General features: G+C 43.0%; 3 protein-coding genes across 5 annotated transcripts in view; 2 read left to right on the top strand and 1 right to left on the bottom strand.

Moving 5' to 3' along the window:
* sgsm1b (small G protein signaling modulator 1b) overlaps positions 1–10,645 on the top strand; it is a 38,148-nt gene extending 27,503 nt beyond the window's left edge. For both annotated transcript variants that reach the window (XM_063211674.1, XM_063211673.1), the window contains exons 18-24: positions 582–3,116; positions 3,535–3,659; positions 3,843–3,925; positions 4,029–4,138; positions 5,090–5,186; positions 5,912–6,079; positions 8,075–10,645. In XM_063211674.1, coding sequence (XP_063067744.1) covers positions 582–3,116; positions 3,535–3,659; positions 3,843–3,925; positions 4,029–4,138; positions 5,090–5,186; positions 5,912–6,079; positions 8,075–8,163 — 3,207 coding nt within the window. In that variant the 3' untranslated portion in view covers positions 8,164–10,645. The remainder of the gene's footprint in view (positions 1–581; positions 3,117–3,534; positions 3,660–3,842; positions 3,926–4,028; positions 4,139–5,089; positions 5,187–5,911; positions 6,080–8,074) is intronic.
* A 1,177-nt stretch (positions 10,646–11,822) lies between these two features.
* Positions 11,823–13,216, top strand: triap1 (TP53 regulated inhibitor of apoptosis 1). The gene is made up of 2 exons (XM_063212550.1): positions 11,823–12,105; positions 12,497–13,216. Exons 1-2 carry the CDS (start codon positions 11,959–11,961, stop codon positions 12,572–12,574), a joined length of 225 nt encoding a protein of 74 aa, XP_063068620.1. The 5' UTR covers positions 11,823–11,958; the 3' UTR covers positions 12,575–13,216.
* A 1,525-nt stretch (positions 13,217–14,741) lies between these two features.
* Positions 14,742–24,070, bottom strand: srsf9 (serine and arginine rich splicing factor 9). Of its 2 annotated transcripts, none has more exons than XM_063211670.1 (5): positions 23,951–24,070; positions 22,084–22,425; positions 21,779–21,951; positions 21,147–21,319; positions 14,742–15,866 (listed from the first exon to the last, which is right to left on the bottom strand). In XM_063211670.1, the coding sequence occupies exons 2-5, from the start codon at positions 22,239–22,241 to the stop codon at positions 15,633–15,635; spliced, it is 738 nt and encodes a 245-aa protein (XP_063067740.1). In that variant the 5' UTR covers positions 22,242–22,425; positions 23,951–24,070; the 3' UTR covers positions 14,742–15,632. The 2 variants fall into 2 exon arrangements, with proteins under 2 accessions (XP_063067740.1, XP_063067741.1); XM_063211671.1 differs by having other exon boundaries at positions 22,084–22,324.
* Positions 24,071–25,052: the final 982 nt, after the last annotated feature.

Raw genomic sequence — 25,052 nt, 5'->3', positions numbered from 1 at the left:
ACTAACTAATGCAATAGTTATATGCATCTTGAAATTGAATATTGGTTATTACTTATTTGTAGTGGGCATATGGCATATACCGGTACTGTACAATACGTACATTACATTACACTGAGCTCCGCTTACGTCAGCTTCTCACTCCAGGACCAACTTCCTTACTTCCATTAGTCCTCAGCGGCCTGTGCATATCTTTGTGTCACATAGACTACAACTTTGCATCATTCATCTTTAGCAAATATGTTTGTACATGTACACAACAGAAGTGGACACCCTGGCTTCAAAGACTAGCTTCCAGTTATTCCTTCCTTCCAGAGGCCACATCACTGGTTACCTGACCTGCCAAGCTTACTAAAATGTTACGCTAATAGGACTGGAGAGTTGTGAATGTGAATTGCTGTGGTACTTTCTGAAGCTGGGATGTTCACCTTTGATGCACGTCACTAAAGCCTCAATTTTTTTCGAATTCATTTACTTCATTCATTGTATATTATATTCACTCATTTACTCACAGAGTTTGTTGTTAGAATTCATTGTGAATCACATAACTGACCAATGTATTTTCGTGATATATTTTGTCACAGGTGTTTGGTTCTGTTGATGAAGAGGACCAACCTGAACTGGAGGCCAAGCCTGAGGATCAAAAACCCATGCCCAAGCTCTCCAACGGAGCTCTTGCCAATGGCACCAGCTCACCAGACTCGGGCCACCCGTCGTCTCGTAACTTCTCCACCACCTCTGGCCTCTCCGACTACTCCCCCAGCACAGACGAGGCCTCTGCTCATGACTCCGGAGCAAGAGCTGGAGCTTTGTCTCAAGTTCCTGTGAAGAAGTCGGAGCCTACTGCTGAAGCTCTGACAACCACCACTGCTGACTCCCCGCCCAAAGAGTCCCTGCCAGAGAGTGACATTGAAAAGTCCACCTCTGCTTTGGAACAGGACACAAAGGCCATGGTTGAAGAAGAGGATGCCAAAAAAGCTGAAGTAGTGTCTGATGAAGCATCAGAGTGTGCTTCAGAGAAGGAGGAATTTGACATTCTTCAAACTGAACGTGCAGGTCCATCAGGATCAGAAGAGGAGTTCACAGCCCCAGCACCAGCCTCAGCATTGGAATCAGGTTTTGGTGAGGCAACAGAAGCAGGCTCACATGAGGGTGAGGTGCAGCCATCTGACAGCAGTCCTAAATATAGTGACACGCATCAGGAGGACATCAAGATTCCAGAGAATGTGAATTCTGAGGAGAGGGCAAAGACTGAGTCACAAGAAACAAAAGCTGAGCTAGAAGTGCCAGAAAGTCACAGCACCAAATTTGATGTGGAAAATGTAAACACAAATAGAGCTCAAGATAGCACGTCAGATAAAAATCAAGATACTGAGTCAATTAAGGTAAAGACACCAGAAAAAGTTGATGAAAAATTGATTGACTTGGAAGAAAAACCTGAAGTTACAGATTCTACAGAGGGAACGATTCAGACGTCAGAGAGTTGGTATGAAAATCTTGAGGAAATCTCCTCAGACAAAGCTCCTGAGGTACCTAAAGACAGCAATGAGAGCCCTAGAACAGAGTATAGCCCAAGTCATTCAAAGTTAAATGATCCAGAAGAAGATCCTGGGAAGGAAGAGCCCAAAATAGTTGAACCACAAATCAGCAAATCCTCCATACCCACAGAGCTCATCATGCCGGAGTTGAAACTAGCAGTGGGGGTGTTGCTGTCAGATGAAATCAGGTCACCAGAAGCTGCTGAAAACACTGGTCTGGCTGTCCTTGAGTCAACAGAGCCTGAGTCATCATCAACGGAAGACTTCATCTCATTGGAAATGGATGAGATTACTCCTGTGCCAGACACTGAATTGAAAGAAGCAGATTCACCGCTTGCGAATGAGTTCTATTCACCTGAAACATTCCAAAGCGAAGACTTTCATTTAGAGACGGAGGTAAAAGAAGCAGAACCATCAACTTCAACAGAGGTCACTCCATTCACAACATCCGAGAACGCTGTTCATCCTCAATCCCTCTCCACAGAAATGAATTTGCCCTTAGCAGAGGAAGGTCTCTCATCAGTAGCAACAGAGATCACTGTCCAGGAAGGATGTGAATCAAAACAAGAAATATCCCCAACAGAAGATGTCCTATCATCAAAGGCAGAAAAGAGAATGACTCCTGAGGAGTCAGTAGAGAAGAGAATACTTCAAGAGTCCTCAGAGACAGAGGAGAAGGCCGCACTTCAAGAATCCTCAGAAACCGGGGAGAATATTACAATTCAAGAGTCATTGGAGACTGTGGATAACACAATAATTCAAGATTCAGAGTCGGTGGAGAAGATCACAGACTCTTTGAAGACAGAGGTGAAGGCCACTCTTCCAGATTCCTTGAGGACCACACTTCAAGAGTCCTCAGAAACAGAGGAGAAGACAATACCTCAACACTCCTTGGAGACCGGAGAGAAAATCACACTTCAAGAATCACCCGAAATTGGGCAGAAAACACTATCAGACTTGTCAGAGACAGAAAAGGATAAGATTCAAGACTCCTCAGAGCCAATAGACAACATCATAGTTAAGGATACACCAGTTACAGCTGAGGAGACTAAACTTATAAGCTCTGAACTAGAGGCCAAAACAAGTCCAACGAAGGAGATGAGAAGTGTGTCTGAGTCTGAAGACACAAAGGTATCCCAGCAGGGCCTTGGCTGGTGCCTGGAGAGGAGAGACTCCAACACAGAGTCTGAAGGCTGCGTTTCAGCACCACCACTCCTCAACCAGCACTCCTCCACTCTTGACATGGCTGACTCCGATGACTCCCCCTCCGCCCTCGAAATGGAGGACATCCCTAAGAACCTGATCTGCATGTCGGCTGAGGACCACTGTTGGAAGCAGCCCCTGATCCTGGACGCCCCCTCGTTGCAGCGCACTCCCAGGGAGCCTGGTGCGGACATGCCTACCTTAGAGCTCCACCTGGAGGTGGGACCCAACACAAGCCCAGAGGCCACTGAGTCCATCCTCTCTGAGGAGGACCCAGATGTGGACTGCCTGTTCCCAAAAGCAGACTCATTGGCTGTCAAAGGAGATATGAAGACTGAACTGGCTTCACCTGTGTCTTCTATTGGCACTACTTACTCAGTGAGTTCCTTTTTCCCTCATTATTTATTTAGATTTTTTTTTTGTTAATGTGTTTATAAGGTTCAATCTGATACAATCTAATATAAAAAAAATAATACTAAATACCAGAAACACTACTACACTAGTCTGTGAGTTCTTATCAACATATTGTTTACATATTTTGCATATCCTCTGCCTTCCTCTTTCCTTCTGTTGACTGTTTTGTCAAGACATTGTACTGAAATTATAAATGTGCAGTATATATAAAAATTATATCTAATACAGAGATTGCTAACCTTCATAAATAATCATGTATATCATATGCCATATCATTGAGTTTCTTTGGAATCATACATTCATCTTGCCTGTAATTCATATTGCCATTCATTTTCTTATTGACATTTGTCCACAAACTTATTTCTTCTTGTTTTGATTTTAGCAAGAACTTCTGGATATGTATCTGCTCAACCTTCACCGCATTGAAAAAGATGTTCACAGGTGTGATAGAAACTACTGGTATTTTACCGCAGCCAACTTGGAAAAACTGAGGAATATCATGTGCAGGTTAGTGATAGTACAGTATGTGTGCATTGTCATAAATAAGTAATACATGACAGAATGTTCTCTGAAGCTGGCGCATCCAATTTAGCATTGTTGATGTTTTACTTGTGTTTTGTTAAGTGTTTTAATTACTTATTTAATGTTATTCATTAACTTTTTAATAACTTGCTTAATGTCACTCTTCAGCTATGTGTGGCAGCATCTGGAGATAGGCTATGTCCAGGGAATGTGCGATCTCCTTGCACCTCTGCTGGTCATCCTGGATGATGGTACGTTTTTGTTTTTTTTAATTCACACATTACACATATCATGTTACAATATATCCATCAATTAGAAGCTGACATAAAACAGCTTTTTAACTTTGCATTGCAGAGGCCTTGGCCTTCAGCTGCTTCAGCGAGCTCATGAAGAGGATGAACCAGAACTTTCCTCATGGGGGAGCCATGGACTCACACTTTGCCAACATGCGCTCACTCATCCAGGTATTTCTGACAGTCTGTCAAGTCAAGTCTGTTTTATTTGTCAATTATTCACATGCACTGAACATACACATTTTTCACTCAGAGCCTTTGTTATTTACCCTATTGTCACCAAAATGGTAATGATCGTATCTTAGTCTGTTACTCTTGGCAATGTTGCTATGATGTTATGATGCTTTTTTTTGCCAGCAATCGGTTAGGGGTCATTTAGGCCTTTTGTTTTCGTTTAGGCAAGAGTCGTCTAGGCCACCCTGCAGTCGTTTAGGCCACAAGAGGTGCCGGTTAGGCCAGTGGAGCTGCCATTTAGGCCACTTGAGCTGCCGTTTAGGCCAGCTTTTTATTATTATTGTACAAACACCAATCACACCAACCCTAACCCCTAAACCACACCCTAACCCTAACCCAGACCCTAACCCTAACCCTAACCCACACCCCAACCCCTAACCCCTAACCCTCTGTCTTATGATAACGTATGTACAATAATAGTAAAATGCTGGCCTAAACGGCTGCTCAAGTGGCCTAAACGGCAGCTCCAGTGACCTAACCGGCACCTCTTGTGGCCTAAATGACGGCTGGGTGGCCTAGACAACTCTTGCCTAAACGAAAAAGGCCTAAACGACCGGTCACCCAGCAATCTCATCTGCATGAAAGGACTACCTCTTTTCTTAGGCAAACACACATAAATTCAAAACATATTTGACTTACACACATGCTGTCTAATTACCACCAATTCTTGGTCAGAAGAACCACACTTGAGTTTAGAAGTAAAGCATTTTAGCGTCAGAATGGGTTTTTTCTCAAAGGGAATCCACTCAGATACAATGAGGTGGTTGTATGAAATTCCATTGCCCAAGTACAGAGCTTATCAACAAAATCTACCGTATGTGAACTAGTAAATGAATTATATCTGTCATCTATATGGACCTCACAGGTTTACATTTTTTCCCGTCTTAGATCTTAGATTCTGAGCTCTTTGAGTTGATGCAGCAGAACGGAGACTACACTCACTTCTATTTCTGCTATCGCTGGTTCCTGCTTGACTTTAAGAGGGGTAAGATAAAGGTTGTTTTACTACTTTCTGCCCTCTTGTATACTTATATACCTTTTACACAATGTTGTTTTTCACTGAACATTTCTATGATGCATGAATACTCTGTATAGCCTCTGGTACGTTTCAATTTCGGGTTCGGAAAGTAAAGAAACACTCAAGACACGTTTTCCTTGTGAAACAGGTGTCTTAACCGAATACCTGATCCACCTGTTTTGTGTACTCATTGTGATCATTAGGATCAGCTGATTTACAGCTGGTTGGATCACATCACATTTTTGACGTTTTTTTCTTTTTCTTTTTGAACCCAAAAAGGGTGTAATTAGTGATAAATTCTTAACCTTTCTCTGGGATGCTGTGGTGGGATGCACCCGTCCATGCTCATGGGCACCCAGGTTCAAGTCCATCTCTCTCTCTTTCTCTCTGTCCCAGTCGATTCCTGACATGCTCTTAACTGTGTCTGTCATAATAAAGGCAAGTAATAAAGTCCTAAAAACGTATATTTAAAAAAAAAAAAAAAAACCCGTAAACCCGCCCTGCTGTGGCCTAACAGTGGGGTGCTTGTTTACTGTGCCGGCGGTTCAATACCCAGGTCGTTTGCTGAGCCTTCCCCGTTTCTCTCTTCCCACTTGCTTCCCATCTCTCCTCCACTGTCCTGTCATGAATAAAGCCCAAAAGCCCCCAAAAATATTTCTAAAAAGCCTTAACCCTTTTCCTGTCCTCTCCAGAAATGGTGTATGACGACGTGTTCTCTGCATGGGAGACCATCTGGGCAGCCAGGTCCATCTCCTCCAGCCACTTTGTTCTCTTCATCGCCCTGGCACTCGTGGAGCATTACCGCGACATCATCCTGGAGAACAACATGGACTTCACTGAGATCATCAAGTTCTTCAATGGTGAGTGGCATACCTGAAAAGTAAAAAAATGAAAAGTAACTGAAAAGTAAGAAGAGGTCGCACCAATCAGCAACTGCCCTTTATTACACAGACATGTTCTTCCTTCCTCTGTGTGTGTCCCTGTGTGTAGCATATCTGCAATGTCAGTTACCGGCATGGGTGCCGCTGGGGGGGTAGTTACAGATTCTAAGGGCCCAACCACTAACAGCACTGACATGGGCCCTTAAGGGGGCCCAAAATTCAAATCTTTAAGGGGGCCCTGGCGGCGCCCCTGGTTACCAGTAACTGCTCTATGTGGGAGATTATAGTGGTGCCATACAAACACATGGACAGAGGCACTGCCGGGGTCATGGTAAAAGTTAACACAATTCTGTGTGCTCGGCACTGTCAAGGAGCCCCTCGAAGGCTCGAGATTTTTGGGGCCCGGCATATCAATCTGACTATTAATAAATAAGGCTGTATCTTCTGGAGCTTCAATGTCTTTGAAGAAAGAACGAGAGGGCAGATATCAATAGGATAGTTCGCTCATGGTATCTGTCTAGAATGTTTCATTTTACTTATGAGCAGGGCTCTAAATTAACACACGCCAACACGCCAAACACGGGTGAAAATTCATTTTGGCTAGTAGAAAAAAATACCTACCCGCCAATTTGGCTAGTAGCGCCCGAGTACAAACCGCTGCTCTGACGAACGTTATAGGGCGAGATTTCCTACATTACCCATGGACACTAGCGTCACGACGTAGCCTCCCACCGTGGCCGTGGGCTTTCCAGTGCATCGAGCGTGAACTCCATGCTGTTGCGCGCGCCAGGATTGAAAACATTTCAGACGACCAGCCTTCTGTCAGCTAAGCTGCGCTCACACTATTCTGACAGGCAGCTCTCCTCCTATGCTCTCGTCGCTTTCGCTACAACCTTTTTAACGTCACTACTGCTATTATTACTATATGAACCTTGCTGTAACAGGCTGCATTTTTGAAGCAGCGAGGCCCTGACCGTTTCAATAACAGGACTTACGCAGATTATGCATAGCGCTACTTCTGTTGTGTAGACTATGTTTTGTGCGAGTGATGAGAATGTGGCGGGGGTTAGAGCAAGGTTCTGTGTGTTGGTGAATGCTAGTAGTAATTGTAAATAGTGACGTTAAAAATGAGTGGTTGTGGAACGAAATAGCGACCAGGGCAGAGGAGGAGAGCCGACTGTCAGAGTAGTGTGACCGTAGCTGTCAGTTCAGTTGTCTTCTGAAATGTTCTGAGTCCTGGCGCAACTAAGTTGGAAAGCCCACGCCATCGGAAAGAAAAAAAAAAGCAACCAACGACGAAGCTGTGGAAGTAACAAAGGAAGCGAAGATTCCCGGGATATTATTTACTTTTAATTAAACTAGGCTTCTTGTCATTTTGTTGCGCATGGTAGAGAAGAGCTCCTCCTCTCTCCTCTCATTTTCCTCTCATCTCTTCTCCTTCCTTGGGGTGTGCGTATGTGAGGTTTTGTAGTGTTTGGCTGTGTGCTTGGTTACTGTATGTTAAAGGTCTGTTATGTCAGTGGCTTGTGCGATGTGATTCAGCTGTTTTCAGAGGAATTGAACAAAAACTAATCAAATTAATTAGGCCTAAGTAATGAAAGTAAAAAATAAAGCAGAAGTTAAAAAATAATGAAAAAATATATAGCCTAGGCCTATAATATGCGTAATTATTATGTAGGCATATAGTAGCCTATGCAGGCCTATAGTGTATCTGTTGTAGAAACAGTTGGACAAAATGACCATTTAATTAGAAAAAAAAATAACTAGCCTAATGCATAGTTTATTTTGGCGAGATTTAAAAAAAATGGCTAGTTGAACTTCTGTTTGGGTGGTAAGAAAAAATGTCCACTAGCCAAATTGGCTGGTGGTGGAAAAAGTTAATTTAGAGCCCTGCTTATGAGGTATCTGTCTAGAATGTTTCATTTACCTTACGAGTTATGTCTAATCTAGTGAACTGCTGTTGCTTTCCCACAGAGATGGCGGAGAGACACGACGTCCCCCAGGTGCTGGTCAAGGCCAGGGAATTGGTCCACAAAGTTCAAACGCTTATTGAAAACAAGTAGGGAGACCACTACATCATATCTTCCATTCCAGTCCAATCATGCCATTCCTTCCTGTGCTGCCAAAAACCCACCAGCTGCAGAGTGTTTGTGGGACAACACAAGTCATCATGGCCCAATCAACAATCATGCACATGCGTTGCTTGACCAGTGTTCTCTCCATGGATCAATTCAAAATGTCTGAAGAACCTGATACAGTAGAATACAAAGGATGTGTTTTAATCTGGAAAACAGATTTTAGTTGCATTTAAATTTTTTTCATCATTGTAGCCTGGGGCATAATTATCTGCTTTTTACATGGTTAGTTGATCCACCGTGAATTATTATGAATAAGGATCTGAAATGTATGGATTTTGAAAGAGGTGACTAGAATTGCAACAGTTAAATAACAATATAAATATTCAGACTTGTTGTGATTTAATAGTTGCAATGTCACAACCATCACTAGCCTGAGTAAACCGAGAAAGCTTCCTAAGCTAAGAAAGCCATAAGTAAATATTCATACTTCGACACGAATATATTTTTTTAGCTTCTTTGAAAAAAGTATCGCTCATGTGATGTCTATAATGTTCAAAATTATGACAAAGAGAAATAGAAACTTGGATCATTCCTAAGCACAAACTCTGTGGTTGTTAGTGGAGTGTGAATTCAGAGGAACCTATATTTATTATTTATGTTAACAAAATGGATTCATGCAACCCTCATTCACACAATAAGCTCACGTTGAAAGTAATATGTGCTCCTCTTGTACGTTAGTACTGTACTGTCTTTCTGACGTATGTAATTCTGTTCATGGCTGACTGGTTACTATCTCTTTCAAAGTGACTGGTTACTATCACACTTTCATTGTTGTCAAATCTCGGTCATGAGTCAACCTGTCAATTTCCTTCATTTATCTTAAATGGGTGTATATTGAACAACTCTTGGTGATTGGACATGTTTTTGTGATTAAATCTACAATCATTTCTCGCAAAATTAATGGGAACCATATGTGAAACTGAAAACAGTTTGTACTAATGTAGGCATCAGTGACACAGAGTCTGACAAGGACATCAGATTTGTTGTCTTTTTAACAACCAAAAACAGTCAGGTCAGGTCTTGGTTTAAATGTATACACATTTTGCTTGTTTCATCTATCCATCCAGTTTTGGGAAAGATGTTGTCCAATTTGGGTGTTGGTCACATGACAGATTATTGAATCAATGTGCCTCCATAGCCTATAACTTATACCATGAAGTGTTTTTAAAACAACCCAAGAAAACTGAAACCAAATGTAACACAGCATTGTTTCAAACGGTCTTGCTTTTGTAAGCCTCTGTAAATTATAGTAGCCTTTCAATAATCCCAGTGTCATACTGTATGTGTAAATGAATAGAAAGAAACGCTATACCAACTGCACAAACATAGTGTTTCTGTGTGTAATAAATGAATAACCCCTTACTCTTCATTCAGGTTGGAATCAGTGGAGACAGAAAAATAACTCTTTGCACATACTATTGTAACTTTTGCCTTATAGGTTTACTGTAAATTCTTCTGTTCAGGGATTTGTCAGTGATTATCTGTCATGTTGACGACGACTTGCTTCAATCATTATCTTGCAATGTGCGACTGGAGTGTTTGTGGTAAAGTAATATGATCGAGACTCTGCTAGATGATTAAAAAAAACCCTCCTGATCAATTCATGAACTGTGAAAAGTAAAATGTTGAACCAACCTTTGAAAATTAAGGCAAAATACTGCTGCATAGAAGCCTAGTAGACCAATCTTTTTGGCAGATTTTATTTTCTCTCCTTGGTCTAGCCTTGCTCCATAGGGGATCGTAGCTGGGCCTTGAATCTGGCCTGGCACTAGTTTTGAATCTGTGTAGCAAGTCATTGGTATGGCCTTAGCACGGTGACAACACCTTTTGAAAGCCAACCGTTGGTTCCACAGCCCTGCCTATGGAGTGAGCCCAGACTATACGTTTCATGTTATAGTCTGGCTTACCAGTCTAGCTGCATAGATGTTTTACATTGGTTCAGAATATGAATTCCATTATAAAGTTGAACCGCAGGGTTAAAACATCCATGTAGCATTTTTTCCCCCCCGGTTGGTTCTGCATTTCACTTTTTTTAGACTCAGCTTTTTCTTTTTACATTTTGTTCACCTATCCTATCAGGATTCTTTGTGATTATTAGATCCTGTTTAGACTATCCTGGGAAACCAGTGTCTTTGGTAAAAAAAAGAGAAAAAAGTGCCAGTGTTTCAAACACTAATCTTTTGTCGTTAGTATCTTTCACTCACCCAATCTGAGAATTATTGATGTACGTTGCTGCTGTTAAGAATTTACACTGTATAACTAAGACACATTTAATGTAAACGAAACACGTTATATCAAAGAACAAAGTCAGTGTTAAAATGTGTGAAATGGAAATAAAATAATTATATATAAACATATAAATACATAGATGTACATACATCGTAAGCTAAAAAAAATCAAACCTATATATTTTTATTGTAATGTGATAATAATGTGAAACTGATGTGATGTGAATTATTTATCAATCTGTATTAAATATGTGTGACAGTGTAAAAATGTGTAAGAGTGAAATTTTTTTTAATCCAAACGGTCTCACACTATAGGCTATTGTTGCATGTTAAAATGTTTCAACTTCACTTCAGTCTGTTTTCATGTTTTCAAAAGCCTACACTATCTTATGAAAACATTCGCTCATGACACCCCTCAAATGTCCCAAATTTGTCAATGTCACGACGTTCACACAAGTATAAAATTAGCATTTAGGCCTACATATTGACAAAATGGCATCTACTGATCACCAGCTGTCATCACAGAATACCCTATAATACAAAATAATTGAATTCAATGTCATGGACTATTGGCAGTCATGGGTAAGCGGTTAGGGTGTCAGAATTGTAGCCAAAAGGTTGCCGGTTCGACTCCCGACCTGCCAGGTTGGTGGGGGGAGTAATCAACCAGTGCTCTCCCCCATCCTCCTCCATGACTGAGGTATCCTGAGCATGGTACCGTCCTGCCGCACTGCTCCCTAGGGGCGCCATTGAGGGCTGCCCCCTTGTACGGGTGAGGCATACATGCAATGTTGTTGTGTGCAATATGCAGTGTTCACTTGTGTGCTGTGGAGTGCTGTGCCAAAATGACAATGGGTGTTGGAGTTTCCCAATGGGCTTTCACTTTTGTCACTTCATTGCTCTAAAATGGCAAACCCAAGAGTGTCCTTTATTATATAAAATCGCACAAACTAAGTAACTGTTCTGGCAAAAAACCCAATTTATTTTCAGGGAAAATCAAAGTATTAACAGCTCTAGCCACCATGACATTGTAGGCCCAGTTGGCTATAGGGCCTTATAGGCCTATATTGAAAATGACTGCACAGTGCATTTTTTCTATTTACTGTCAATGCTAAGTATACTTCATTATCAGCAGGCCTATGCTGCATACAAGAAGGCAAATTTGTTTATTTCGCGCCACAATAAAGTAAGACAGTGCATGAAAATGTGAGGATGAGAATGTAATGTTATGAAGTAGTTTTAAAATAATAATAATAGAAACCCATTATGCCAAATCATGCAAAAAAAAAAAAAAAACAGCTGCGTTCGCTTTAAGAAAGTGCAACGTCATCAAAACTCGACTGTGCGTTTTGATCTTTGCTAGACCACGTGGTTCAAGGAGAATCATTCAGGAGGAAGTCCTCTGTTTGGAAGAAGGGGGATGGATAGCTTCTTCAGCTAGCTTGGATTTTTAATTGCATACAATTTAATCTAATAAGCATTTTCAAAAAATATGAACAGCGTAGGAGAAGGATGCACTGATCTTAAACGTGAATATGACCAGTGTTTTAATCGCTGGTTTGCAGAAAAGTTTTTGAAAGGCGATCGGAGTAGTGATCCATGTACCGAGATGTTCAAGAAATATCAGTCGTGCGTTCAGGTGAGAGATAATGTTTTACATTATTATTTGTACGATTATATTAATGCATTATTGTATACTGTTATTGCATTGTTGGGTTCTGGCTATCGTTTCTACATTTATTTTTAAATTCATGCTAGATGATGTAACCCAAAGCCAACAGCCTGGGACAATGCACATTTTCTAATGTGTAAATCGGGTTGAATTTCATCGAAGTATGAACATATCTATGAAATGAACTGCAGCAATTGAGGTGTCTGCAATTTCTGCGACAAAGTTCCTTTGGTCATTCGTGGTTCCATTGACAAATCCGGAAATGTCGTCTGCATGACTTGCAATGTAGTGTTGTAGCAAAGACCTTGGATGTATGTGGTTGTAGTCATTACTCTGTATTCCAATTCTGTCTTTTTAGAAAGCCATCAAAGAAAAGGACATCCCAATTGATGGCGTAGAATTCATGGAACAGGAGAAAGAGAAGCCTGATAGCTGAAAAAAATACCCCCGAACTGCTTCCATTCTCCTGGATAGCCCTCTGACATCCCAGAAGGACTTCGAAAGTCAACCGAGACCCATCAGTGGAGTCGGGAAGAGGGCCACACATGTCGCACCAGGCGGACACTCGGGAGTATGACATGATATGCCCTTGTGGCACTATGAAGTAAACAGTACTGTGACAACACCGCCGGCAACCGCACAGAAAGGACAAAAAGCCTCACACTTCAGAGTTGGATTTCCCTGAGTTACGCCCCTGCGCGTGCATGATTTCTTTGCAGTCGAAGGACACCAGTCCAGTTTGTCTTGCGGCTGGCCTAAGTTAAAATAATTACACTGTATTTGCAACTTGGAAAAAACACTGCAGCAGTCAATGTCATCTGTATGGAGACGGGGTAGAAATCTCATTTAACTGCGGACAACCCTCACCTACATGAACATCCTTGCCGTTGTGCATACTACTTTTTCATTTTAACTGGTAACTCTTGAGATATATCACAAAAGTGCTACGTATTTTTGTTGTTTATCGCATTTGTTTATGCAAATATGGATATGTTTTACTGTTGATGTTTTACACTGAAGAATAATGTGCATGGTTTCTGCTGCGAAACACAATAAAATGTGTGCTAGTATTGCCCAACTTGTGGTTTATATGTTGCCTATGGTGCTTCCTCATGTACAAACAACCTCCAAATAGGTGACAATCAGCCACAGATGTTCACAATACCATAGGCCCAAACACAGTACACATTATTGGAATTAGTGCTGGACAAAATGTACAATTTCCATGATGTGCAATACTGGCTGACACACTAAAGTATGTAAGGTGGATGGATGCAGGTTATTATAACACAATATATGTTTATAGTGCAATAATCACCATATGCCAGTCTCAAAACATAATGAAATAAAACTGGTGGGAAAATTAATCAAGTGTGGCTAAATTAAGTGATCTTAAATAAAATGCAAAAATAAAATAATAATAGAACATAGGGGAAAAAAAGAATTAGGAACCCAAGAATAACTAACAATCGGACCACAATGTATACTAAGCCCTGCTATAATATAATTGAAAACAAAAAGGTAAAACCTCAACAGAGCCTGTCTGTCTAACATTCAGGGAAAGCTAATTCCACAGGGAGGGTGCGCTTAAGATGAAAGCCCTGTGGCCAGCTGACTCCTTCCACACCTCTGGGATGGACAAGAGACCATGCATGGGCCGCAGAGTCCTAGCAGGTACTGTGTATAAGGTGTAAGAAGCTCAGAAAGATATGTAGGTGCTAGTCCATGTAGTATGGCTTTTTATGTGAGCAACATGATCAGTTCAAGTCACCTCTAGCCTGAACTGGCAACCAGTGAAGGGAGGTTAGTATGGGTGAGATGTGAGCAAACAGTCTAGTCTTTTCCTTCTCAGTTTAGTCGGTCAACCCTTGCTGCAGCGTTTTGCCACTATCTGACGTGTACAATAGAGCCACTTAAAGGACCACTTCGATCAATTTCAATATGCTGTTGTATTGCTCAAGCTACCCTTGACTTGTCAGTACCCGGTGATGCCACATTTTTTGGGTCAGCCCTTTCCGAGATATGAGCTATTCTAATGGGGGCAGCGTTTGGGGGCGCAACTACAGTATATGCGACGTATGCTTTGCAGTGGGGCACCAGAGAAGGGGGGGGGGGGGGGGGGGGGGGCGCCAAAAAGAGAGGGTAAAAGAGGGAGAATACTGTTATTCAAAAACGTATACATATACATATTTCAAGGATCGCAAGGGTTTAAGGGGGGGGGAGGGGAGGGCACCAAAATAATTCTTGCATACCCCCCCAGAAATGAGTAGTTGCGCCCCTGGCAGCGTTTGTTTACATTTATTATATATATATTAAAAACCACCAAATATTTTCCCAAAACGTACTGACAACTCCAGGGTAGTGTGAGCATTACAACTGCATGTTGAAATTGAAGTTATGCTGAAACCTGAAACTGATCAGAAAACATGCAAGGGGACATTGCATAGCACATTCACCAATAGTGTATAGGACAGGAAGATTGCTCATAGACCATCCTCTTCTACAAACTAGTTAAACAATATTCAACAAACACAATTGCATTGCACAATCAATGCATTGCACATATAATGCTGCACACAACATATGCCACTCGACACAGATAATATTGGAAAATGACATTTTATTCATAATGACCAAAGCAGAATTTGAATGTGATTCAATCTTTTTAATTGAAAAACAAACAAAAAAACATTCTTTGCATACAGCCATCAAAGGGTACAAAAATGAATAAGCAAGTTAAAATGATTATCCTTTTAATTTAAAACAAAACAAAACAAAAAACCAAACCAAAAAAAGATGCGTATGACCGAGAATAGTGATGTACCAGAAAACCATCCAAGGACACTGTTGTCCTACCAGTATTTAAGCAGATAAGTAGGTCGGGCTAAGCATTCAAAAATTAATACGGTCGACTTCAGAGGATGGCTATTATAGATGGGATAGTTCACACGTTGTGCGCCCATTACACAAAAAAACACAACATCCACCACACCCAGGCATGTTCAGACTTCCAGTGGTATGCTATATTGGCAAAAAGCTCCCATGGTTCACAAAATGGAGGTCATACATACATACAGACATACATACAAACACACAGTTAACAAACACACTTCAATTGAGAGGGCATGACAAAAAAGGTAAAATCCAGGGAGACACATCTCATGTACATCGGAGATTTGTAGAAAAAGAAATTTCGTACATTTAAGGCCTTGATTTGAAAGGTTTTTGTCAAGAGACATGAGCTGGAGTTGGGGGGGGGGGCAATCTCGATGGAATGTAAATTACAAAGTAAAAACGGAAAAGGGCAGGGGGAGGACTTCAAAACTGAAAAACAAAAACGAATAACAAATTAACAAACGAACAACAAATTAAACCAACAAAAATCAAAAAGGTTTGGGGGGGGGGGGGGGGGTGGGACACATCGGCACCTCACCAGAGGAGGAGGGACAGAGCAGGAGGTGGGGAGGAGAGGAGAGGAGAGGGGGATGGCTGGTTCACCGGTAGTGGCGCGGCGGGGGGCTCTGATGCTGTGAGGGGAGCCGGCGGCTGGGGGGGCAATGGCGGGACATGCGGCGCGGGGGCGGGGGCGAGTCGTAGCGGTGCGGGGGGGAAGCGCGGCTGCTGCTGTGGTAGGGGGGAGAGTAGCGCCCCCGGGACCTGGACCGGGAGCGGGAGCGGCCCCAGCTGGAACCCCTCTCCTCCATCACGCGGATGTAGGCAGTCTCACCCTGCAATGACAAGAGCACAGTGTTGGATCAGAGGACGGTTCGGATCACTTGACTCATAATTTATTATTTTTTAAAATATTTTGTTTTAGGGGCTTTTATGCCTTCATTTCACAGGACAGTCGAAGATGGTGACAGGAAGTGAATGGGACAGAGAGACAGGGGAGGATCGGGAAACGACCCCAGCCGGACTCGAACCAGGGTCCCCGTGGGTGGGCATGCAAGCCCAAATGTGGGGGGCTTAGCGTGGTGCGCCACAGCGCCCCCCTTGACTCATAATTTAGTTGTAATGACATACACTTGATGACCAAAGTAAAAAAAATCTGGAGGCAGTCTCACCAATTGGCCTATAAGTATCAAAGTTCAAGAGAGCCCTTGTACACAAGCCCTCAGCAATGCAGGTGCAGGTGTGAGGCAGGAGAAGGTGAACAATGAACACAATTCAAAAGACACGGCACACTGCTTACTGTTCTTTTTATTACTTTATTTGAAAAAGAACAGTAATCAGCGCGCGGTATCTTTTGAATTTTGTTCATTGAGTATCTTTGAGTGTTGTGAAAAACATATGCATTATTTAAGACTCATTAATCTCCCCTTGCAACAACGGTTTAGATCACTTGGCTCATAGATAGTGGTAATAGCACACACTGCATGACACAGAGTAAAAAAAAAGGGGTTATGTAGGCCGTCTTCCCCTGCAACATCAGAAGACAGTACTTTCATTTGATTGTTTTTGCTCAAAAGCAGGGTTTCGAGCGGTTTCAAAGCATGGCCATGTGACATCACAGAGCAGCGCTAACAACGGCAATAATAGCAAGTTGTGTCACTGTGTCACATGAAAACAACAACACACAACAGGGCTTCTATTGGGCACCCATGGCATTTGCACAGGGATAATAGCAAGCTCTTTCACAGTATGACATCTTGCAAAAAACCCAGTCGATTAATAATTCTCTCATCTTCTCAAATGTAAATTCAAATCAAATACTGTTGCAGACCCCGCCTTCTACCATTGTTTACAACATTTGTCTGACTCTTCTCTCTTTTTCCTTAGATACATGCCCCTTGTCTTCTCAAGTGTAACCTCATACCAAGAGCTGTTAGAATGATGAGGCAGCTGAAAATTCCAAAAATCTTTTAAGCTCATCCTGGAAATATCACGATAATCAATAACAAAACCTTAAAATTTCTTCAATTCTTCTTGGTCAGTCAAAAACACACTACACCTTTCCAATCCCACCACCAAGACACTGCTCCTGCGTCTCAAATGGTGCACTATGATGTGCGTATGGCGTATTGGTTACGCACTGAAACATAGTGCCCAAAGTGTGCAAGTGTGTCATCTGAGACACAGCGAGTGCGTTGCAATATGCGTCATTGCCTCCTCCATTTGCTTCTCGTACCTCGTACCAGGAAGTAATATGTCATGATGACATCACAGACAACAGCATTATATTTCAATATCTTGCAAAAGCTCAATTGTAGAGTCTTTTTCTCATTTGCAATTGGGATGGTGAATGAAAAACAGTCCCTCAAAAGTTGTTGTGGCTAGGCTGACAGCTGAGAAACTTTATTGTTTTCTCCACGGAGGAGGGGCCAGGAGGCGGGACGAGGAGACAAGCGCAAGTGGAGGAGGCAAGGTCGCATATTGCAACGCACTCAGCATGTGTCTACATGAAGAATGAATGGCTTCCAACGCTCTGGTAGGTCTAGGCATCACAGCCTATGTAAAGAAGGCAGGGTACAGGAACTAAAAGGCAGAGATTTTTTTAGGAAGGGGAGATAGGTCAGAATCGTTAGGTGTCCATAGAAATCAACGGTGAAGATTCGTAACGCAAATATGGCGTCTACCCGCACATCTCCCGCCTTTCTGGTAACAAGAGCCAATGTGCCTGCTGAGCTGCGTTGCCAGTGATCCAATCATCTGGCTGCATCGGCGCACGCGAAATTATGCGCATGCTCAGTTGTGAAAAGCCGTTGGTCTCGTGCTGTTATGGAACTACTGCGCCTGCGCTTTGTCAAAAAAAACGTGAGAAAAGTGGCTTAAAAAGCTTTATTTTGACTCGTATGACACAACCAAGTAGTCTAGATTGATCAGTTTTTCACGGTGGTTTCAACCATATGGTTTTCACAACCGCTGGGTTCCCCTCCGTCCTATACTCAGTTTCCCCATTGACTCTCAGATCTGGTCTACTTAATCGCGAAATAGCAATCCGAAGGCGTCACCAAGATGGCCGCCATATGTCCCGTCTCAATCTAAACTGTCTCTGCTAAAGTCTCTTACCCACTTGACATTCTAGAACTGTTCTGGCTTCATAAATATTCCTGAAAGTTGGCAGGGGGTGACTGACTACTGGTTTGGCTCGCGTTTACATAGCAGAGTTCCGTACTGTAGGTACAGTAAGTGAGCAGTCGCCCCGGTGGCTGCGTGAACACAATGGCCAGGCTGTCACACCATGGCTAATAACACCAGCGAAGGAGTCCTCATCAAAGCCATACCAGTTACTCATTTACTCACTAGTCTTGTAAATTGTAGGCAATTGGATATTGAGGTTGGACTGTAGCCAATTCCCTCAGTCTGGTGCAATGCAATGCAAACCAGGAAGCAAATAAATGGATAGCCAGACATTCCGTTGTCATACTACTTTCGGTGAGAAGTCTATCATAATCACAGCGCACACACTCGTCTAACCGCGCCATGAAATTTAATTAAAGTCCTCTTGTCTGCATATTCAGTTGCATATTTAAGGTTGCTTTGTTATTGCTTCCCTTCTTCTTTGCTCCATAGGATGCATCCAACAATAGCCTACAGAGCCATCTATCCCCAAATTACTTCTAATCCCTCGCCATTTCAAAATCTGTTGCCATAGTTATTAAAAGCAGATTTTAAGACAGACGTGATTTGTAGAGGCTCGCGAATAAGGAAGCGACCTGTAAACCCATATACACAGCCCTTCCTTCTTCAGCCGCTTGCTGTTTCATTTAACCCATTTTGTCCTAAGCCCTTTTTGGAAAAGGGTGCCCTCTGCCTATTAAATCCTGAATATCTCGGCCTCCGAAGCACATACAAACATGAAAAGAGATGCATTTAAAAGAAAGGACCTTTCAGCTTCTAACTTACCCACATTTTTAATAAAACAGCTCAAATCTCAAGAACCTGAATGCAGCATATGCGTGTCTCCAGGTCACTGGGCTAACTTAGCCCCAGTTTCACTTTGACTGGGGGCATCATGTACAGTACAGTAAGACGCCCCCCCCCCAGAGGGAGAGTGTGTGGAGAGGACCGTTTACAGTAACAAGTCCCCAGTGCCTCTCTTGCCTGGTGAGACTAAAGGGGGATTCATACTTGGCGTGACTGGCGCTAGCCTCCTTCATACTTCACTCGCGACCTCACTCGCGCCGTCACGTGACCCAAAATGACGTCACACGCCGTGGCGCGAGCTGCCGTGGCGCGACGTCGTGCACCCCACATTTTTTGTAACTTGTCGTGCGCCACCAGCGACCATGCAGGTAGGCAGACAAAGCAGGAGTTGAAGAGAGGCTACAACTACTGTAGGCTATTACAGAATGGATCCTGCATCATTTTGAGGATAATAAAATGTCCTAGAGAGTTATTTTATCTTCTCTCTTAAATGTTGTTCAGTGAAACAATTGTTTACTTTGTTCAGAAGCACGTTGTGTTCTGCGATCTATTATAAATTCTGCCGCCAGAACAATGCTCTCACATGGTCTTGGAATGATCTGGCAATGTAGGCTACAACAAAAAATATATGTTTCAATGTGGTAAGTCACAAGTCAGACGTTCAGTAGCCCTACAGCAGCCGTGTTTGGCTTTCTATTTTATACATCCGTAGAACTCACGCTGAGAGTTGCAAAAGATACTGCCGTTTCTCTCATGAACAGCAGAGGGCACTTCCGACAATGCGAGCGAAAGCCTGTAAGGGCGCTTTTGAAGTATGAATAGTCTGGCGCAAGTGATGACGTCATTAATGGTTCTCGCGCCAAACGCGCCAAAGTGCGCACGTGAAGTATGCAGAGCCCTTAAGGTGCTAAGCTAGTTTCCCCTTACCTGTCGGGAATGTGGGTGGTTGAAGGGTACAGTAACACGTCCCCAATTTTCCACTTGGTGAGGGCTTGAGAAAAAATGCCCGGGGGACACCATGTGAACCATGTAGGCTACAGTAACACGTCCCCAATTTCCCCATAGCTGATGAGAGCATTGCTCTAGTTCAGTGTTTCTCAACCTTTTTTAAGGCAAGGCACCCTTTCAATTCATGAAAAAATTCAAGGCACCCCAAACAAACAAGCCGTACAATGGCAATGGCATCGCATCCGATACCACAAAAGCTTGGAAAAGTAACATATTTGGAAATGTCACACGACCTACGTTTGAAGTTGCAGCTGACTGGGGCGACCTATATTTTACTTTATTGTGCGAAAATGAAGATGAAAGATTCCACTGACTAACATTAACTTGTCAATTTAGACAAATATGTATTATATTACATAATTTGCCACGTTTCCGCGGCACCCCTGTTGAGAAACACTGGTCTAGTTAACCGAGCTAGTTTCACCTTAGGCGAGGGCATGTGAGGAATGTAGGCTACAGTAACAAATCCCCAATTTCCCCATACCTGGTCAACACGCTCGTCTAGTTTCCCAAGCTAGTTCCCCCTTGCTCGGGGCATCATGTGAAAATGCTCATCTACTTCACTAGCTTACAGTTTCACCTTAATCGTTGAGGCATGCAGGGTACAGTAACTTGTCCCCATTTTCCCCTCACCTGGTGAAAGAGTCATCTAGTCAAGGGGTTCCCAAACTTTACCATGACAAGGCCCCCCATACATCAGCAGATTGCAGAAAAGCACCCCCCCCCCCCCACACCCCCCTTACATGGGCTGTGCCACACTTTTTTTCTGTGCGCCTCCTTTCACAACCATAGTATGTGTGTGCCAGTGGGATATATAAAATAACGATAATAGTAGTTATGTTCAGAGATGCAATAGATTATTATAATGCCATTAGTAACTAATGTGAATGTAGTTAAGCATAATTTTATTTATTTTGGTATACATTCATTATTCATTTTATTTTGAGCTACTACACTTTTTGTTCAAAGTTCCCACAGATTCCCTAGTACCATCTCGCGTTTCCCCAGGGGTCCCCGGTCCCCACTTTGACCACTGATCTAGTCAACAGTTTCCCCTTACTTGATGAGAGCATGTTGGGTAATTCGGAGACATCGTGTAGGGTACAGTAAGGCGTCCCCGGTCCCCCCATTACCTGATGAGAGCGGAACTCTGTCCCATCGAGGCGCCTCAGGGCGTATTCCATGTCTTCCCTACGCAGAAACTCCACCACGCCCTCGCCGTCACGCTGCACATCCGCAAAGCACACGTCTCCGGCCTCACGCATGTGATCTTTCAGGTCCTGCCAGCTGCCTGTCGGAGGAAGACCTGGGGGGTGGGAGACAGAAAGATAATTACATCTTCAGACACCGTAAATGTCACTTCAGATACCAAACTGCTTCTATTTTATCACAACAGAAATGTTAGACTTTAAAAGAAGTGCTCTCGGTGAATTTATCTTATCAGCAAATCACCAAACTGATCCCAATAAGTGACTAACATAGTATCAAGAAGTACTTCCATGCATGCAACATTCTGCATCAATGCTTTTTAATTGCAAATTCCACCCATTTAACGCTGGATGTTGGTCAATGGAAAAGAATGAAGGTTGTTTGCATTCCACCTACCAGGTGCCACATACTTGCTGCTCTGCATGCTGTTTGTATGCTGTAAGTGAGCTACAGTAGACCAGAATATTCCTCCTGCTGAGGCCAAGTCCAGTGAATGAGAGAAGGGAGGGTGGGTGGAGATTTGAAAGCCTACTACGACCCACGAGCAGCTACCTACCAGTCACTATCACCCGGAACTCGGACCTCCGAGATGGGGGTCCGAACCGTCCTCTTGGTCCCCCTCCCATGGGTCCACTAAACTTGGATCCGGAGGAGCGGGGGTATTCCACACGCAGCTTACAGTCTCCAAATCCATATCCATTCCTTCCATAGACGGCGTCCTCCGCATCCCTGGGGGAGAGAGTAAAGGGACTCCTAATTCTCTAGTAATGACGGAGACACCTGACATTTCCTTTCCTCCATGAGCTCTCTTTCGTTGGAAAAAAATTTGAAACTGCACTGGCCCGGTAGTAGCTAACTCACCGTGGGTCCTCAAAGCGCACAAAGGCAAAGGGGATTGTGCCTCTGTTGTTCTTCAACTCAATATCTCGGATTTTTCCATATTTGTAGAAGAGATCCTCAATGTCCCTCTCCTGCACGTCCATGGGTAGGTTCCCCACGTAAATCCTTCCGTCCGTCATAATGGCTTGCTTTTTGGAAGAGATGGCGTTTTCCGAGCACACAAGGGGCGAAGAAGATCCCAATCCGTTCTTTTTACAATCCCCTAATTACAAACATAACACGCTGTGAGGGCAATGATGTGGCAGTAGTGCGTTGAGTTCAAGCAACACACCAAGGACCCGCTCCGGCGCCCAAGTCTGCAAACTTCAAAACATACAAGCGTTAATAAAGTATCCCGAAGGAGCATTCTATTTCGACATCATGCAACCATCGTTAGGGACACAAGTCAGGGTCATGGCAGGTACACGCTGAGAGAACAAATAGTTACATTTGGAAACAAAATTGCCACGGTGTAGCCCAGTGGTTTTCAGTGTGTAGTGGGGGCCGGGACCCCTTGGGGGAATTGAAGGGGTGCTAGGGTGGCCGCGGCAGGTTGGCAGGAAAAGCATAGCAAAACAAAATCAGCATTTCAATAAGTGTACTAAACTAATGTACATCAAAATAAAACCAAAATAAGCTTAACAATATTCCCCCAGTTAAGAACTGCCTTGTGTTTTACTGAACTGTGTTAAGTTCCCAGTGGGGCACTGACACACAGACATAGACTATGATTGTAAAAGGGGCTGGACAGGAAAAAAAAAAAAAAAAGTCTGGCACGACCCATGTAAGGGGGTCCTTGACTGCAATATAACTGTATACGGGGGCCTTGGCAGGATTAAGTTTGGGAATCCCTGGTGTCTACACAAACAGAGTAGGCTGCAAACTGGATTTGTTTGTATTAGTGCGATACAACAGAGGTGCACAAAATTATGGCAACACTGAACAATTTTAAGTAAAGAGCTTGCAAGGCGCTGCTACTACCAAACACACAGATTCTACATGTAAGCGCACAACAAACACTGGTGCAGAGGCAATATCGTTTCCAGCAAACAGTTCGGCAAAACCTATTAGTTCAATGTTACAACATATATAGTTATTTTTAAATTATGTAACCAAAACAATACATGTGTTGCTTTAAAGGAAATGCCTTCGATAGTAAAACATGGGTTAGCGCCATTAAGAACGTCGAGGTCAAGTCAAGAAGCGCGAGGTTGTAGTAGAGCATAAAGCTACCTACGCTCTCTACACTGCTGAGCAGCATGGATAATTCCCACGTTACATAAAACACTCTGGGGTGGATAGATCGTTACACTAGTTAACTAGTTAACATTATTTCAGGCGAACTTTTGGGGGAACAGATGTACGTTAGCATAAGGACGAGAAACGCTAATGTGTCCATCAGGCCTCTGTGCAATAAGCCAGTAACTGTGGTAGACAGCTGGACCAGGAAGCTACAGCGCTAGCAATTTTACCAATCATATGTCGACACGACGGTGCATTTAGGGTTACTGTTGAACTGTACTGCAGTGTTTCTAATATTCAGTAGAGCGATTGGTCGTTGCTGGAGAGGTGCTAGTCGGTTATGCACACTAGTTATGATGGCTAGGTTAACCAATGAAACCTTTGTTGAGTGCTATTCATTGTTAGCCACTTTTCGCGAGCAGACTTCCGTCAAGATAGCTAACGTTAGCTACCCTTCTTGGACGCTAGTTGCCTACAAACACACTGACGTTATCAGTTTTGGTGCGCGATTGGCGATACGATCTCCCAGAATTTTAACGATATCAGTCCAACAAAACATGTGGACAAGAAGTATTCGAAATAAAGATAAGCCTGTTAGAGTTTTTACCTTTAAGAGCAGAGCAGAATGAGCAGGTCTCGCGCTTCCTCCGGGGCAGGAAGTATTTAGAATTGCCTCAGACCGCTCCCACACGGTTGTTCAATCAGAAGGCGACCAGACTGAGACGAGGCTAGTCGAAGCTACTGTTTGCAATCCCGCCCCCCTCAATGTCAGTTGTAGCTGTTAAAATCGTGACAGACTGGTCTGACTAATATCAAAGTAGGTTATTTGAGTAACTCACAAACCTGTCATTACCACGTGCTGTAAATACCACACGAAGGAGTGTCTTATTAAAACCACGCTGTGTTCTCTACTTAACCGTTTTACCACACACATTTTGTTCTTATGCAGTGTGAAGTGAACTGCTAAATTCAGGCCTACACAGCCTGCCTATATCTGATAGGGCTGTTTTAATTATGAGGGAACAAGAAATCAAGACCAACTTCACAACTGTCTAATAGGCTATGAATGCCCTTTTAGAAAATCAGAGCAACATGACCCAGGGTAGTTGAGATAAATTGGCAAAACCTACTTCAAATGGGCTGACTGGCGCCATTCCGACAGTATTTGATTGCCATACCGAGTCAATTAAACATTGTTGCGAGTAAAGGCGCGTGAACAACGTTCTAACTCATTCTAACATTTGCAACAATGTTGCGACACGAGCGGAAAGTGGAGAGAGTAATTTTGTCACGGTCCAACTGCCTGAGTGTCTGAGATCTTTGAAAAACAGTTCCTGCCAGCTGGAAAAAATGTTCCTGCAATAAAATTCCAATGTCTGAATGGCGGTATGTCTGAATGGTGGTATGCAACCTGCCAGACATTACAAGCACTTGGCTTTTCATGCTCCTACATCAATTATGCAAACAACAAAGACAACAAAAATGCAAAATAAATTGCAAAAATGTGCCCCCAAATATGCAAGCATGCACCAAAGCTGTTGTGTCGCCATCCACACAAGTCATTGACCATATGGGGGGCAGGTTCACCATCCTGCCTTGTCAAAAAAAAATCTGGAAGTGTATTCCTGGGCCCGGTACACTGACCTGTTTGTCAAAGGGCCGGCTTTAGTTTCAGTTTGATTTCTGCCTCAGTAGGTAGCCTATGTTTC

Source organism: Engraulis encrasicolus, chromosome 12, assembly GCF_034702125.1.
Source record: "Engraulis encrasicolus isolate BLACKSEA-1 chromosome 12, IST_EnEncr_1.0, whole genome shotgun sequence".
NCBI lineage: Eukaryota > Metazoa > Chordata > Actinopteri > Clupeiformes > Engraulidae > Engraulis > Engraulis encrasicolus.
The sequence above is the reverse complement of the archived record's forward strand: the minus strand, read 5'-3'. Positions and strand labels throughout refer to the sequence as shown.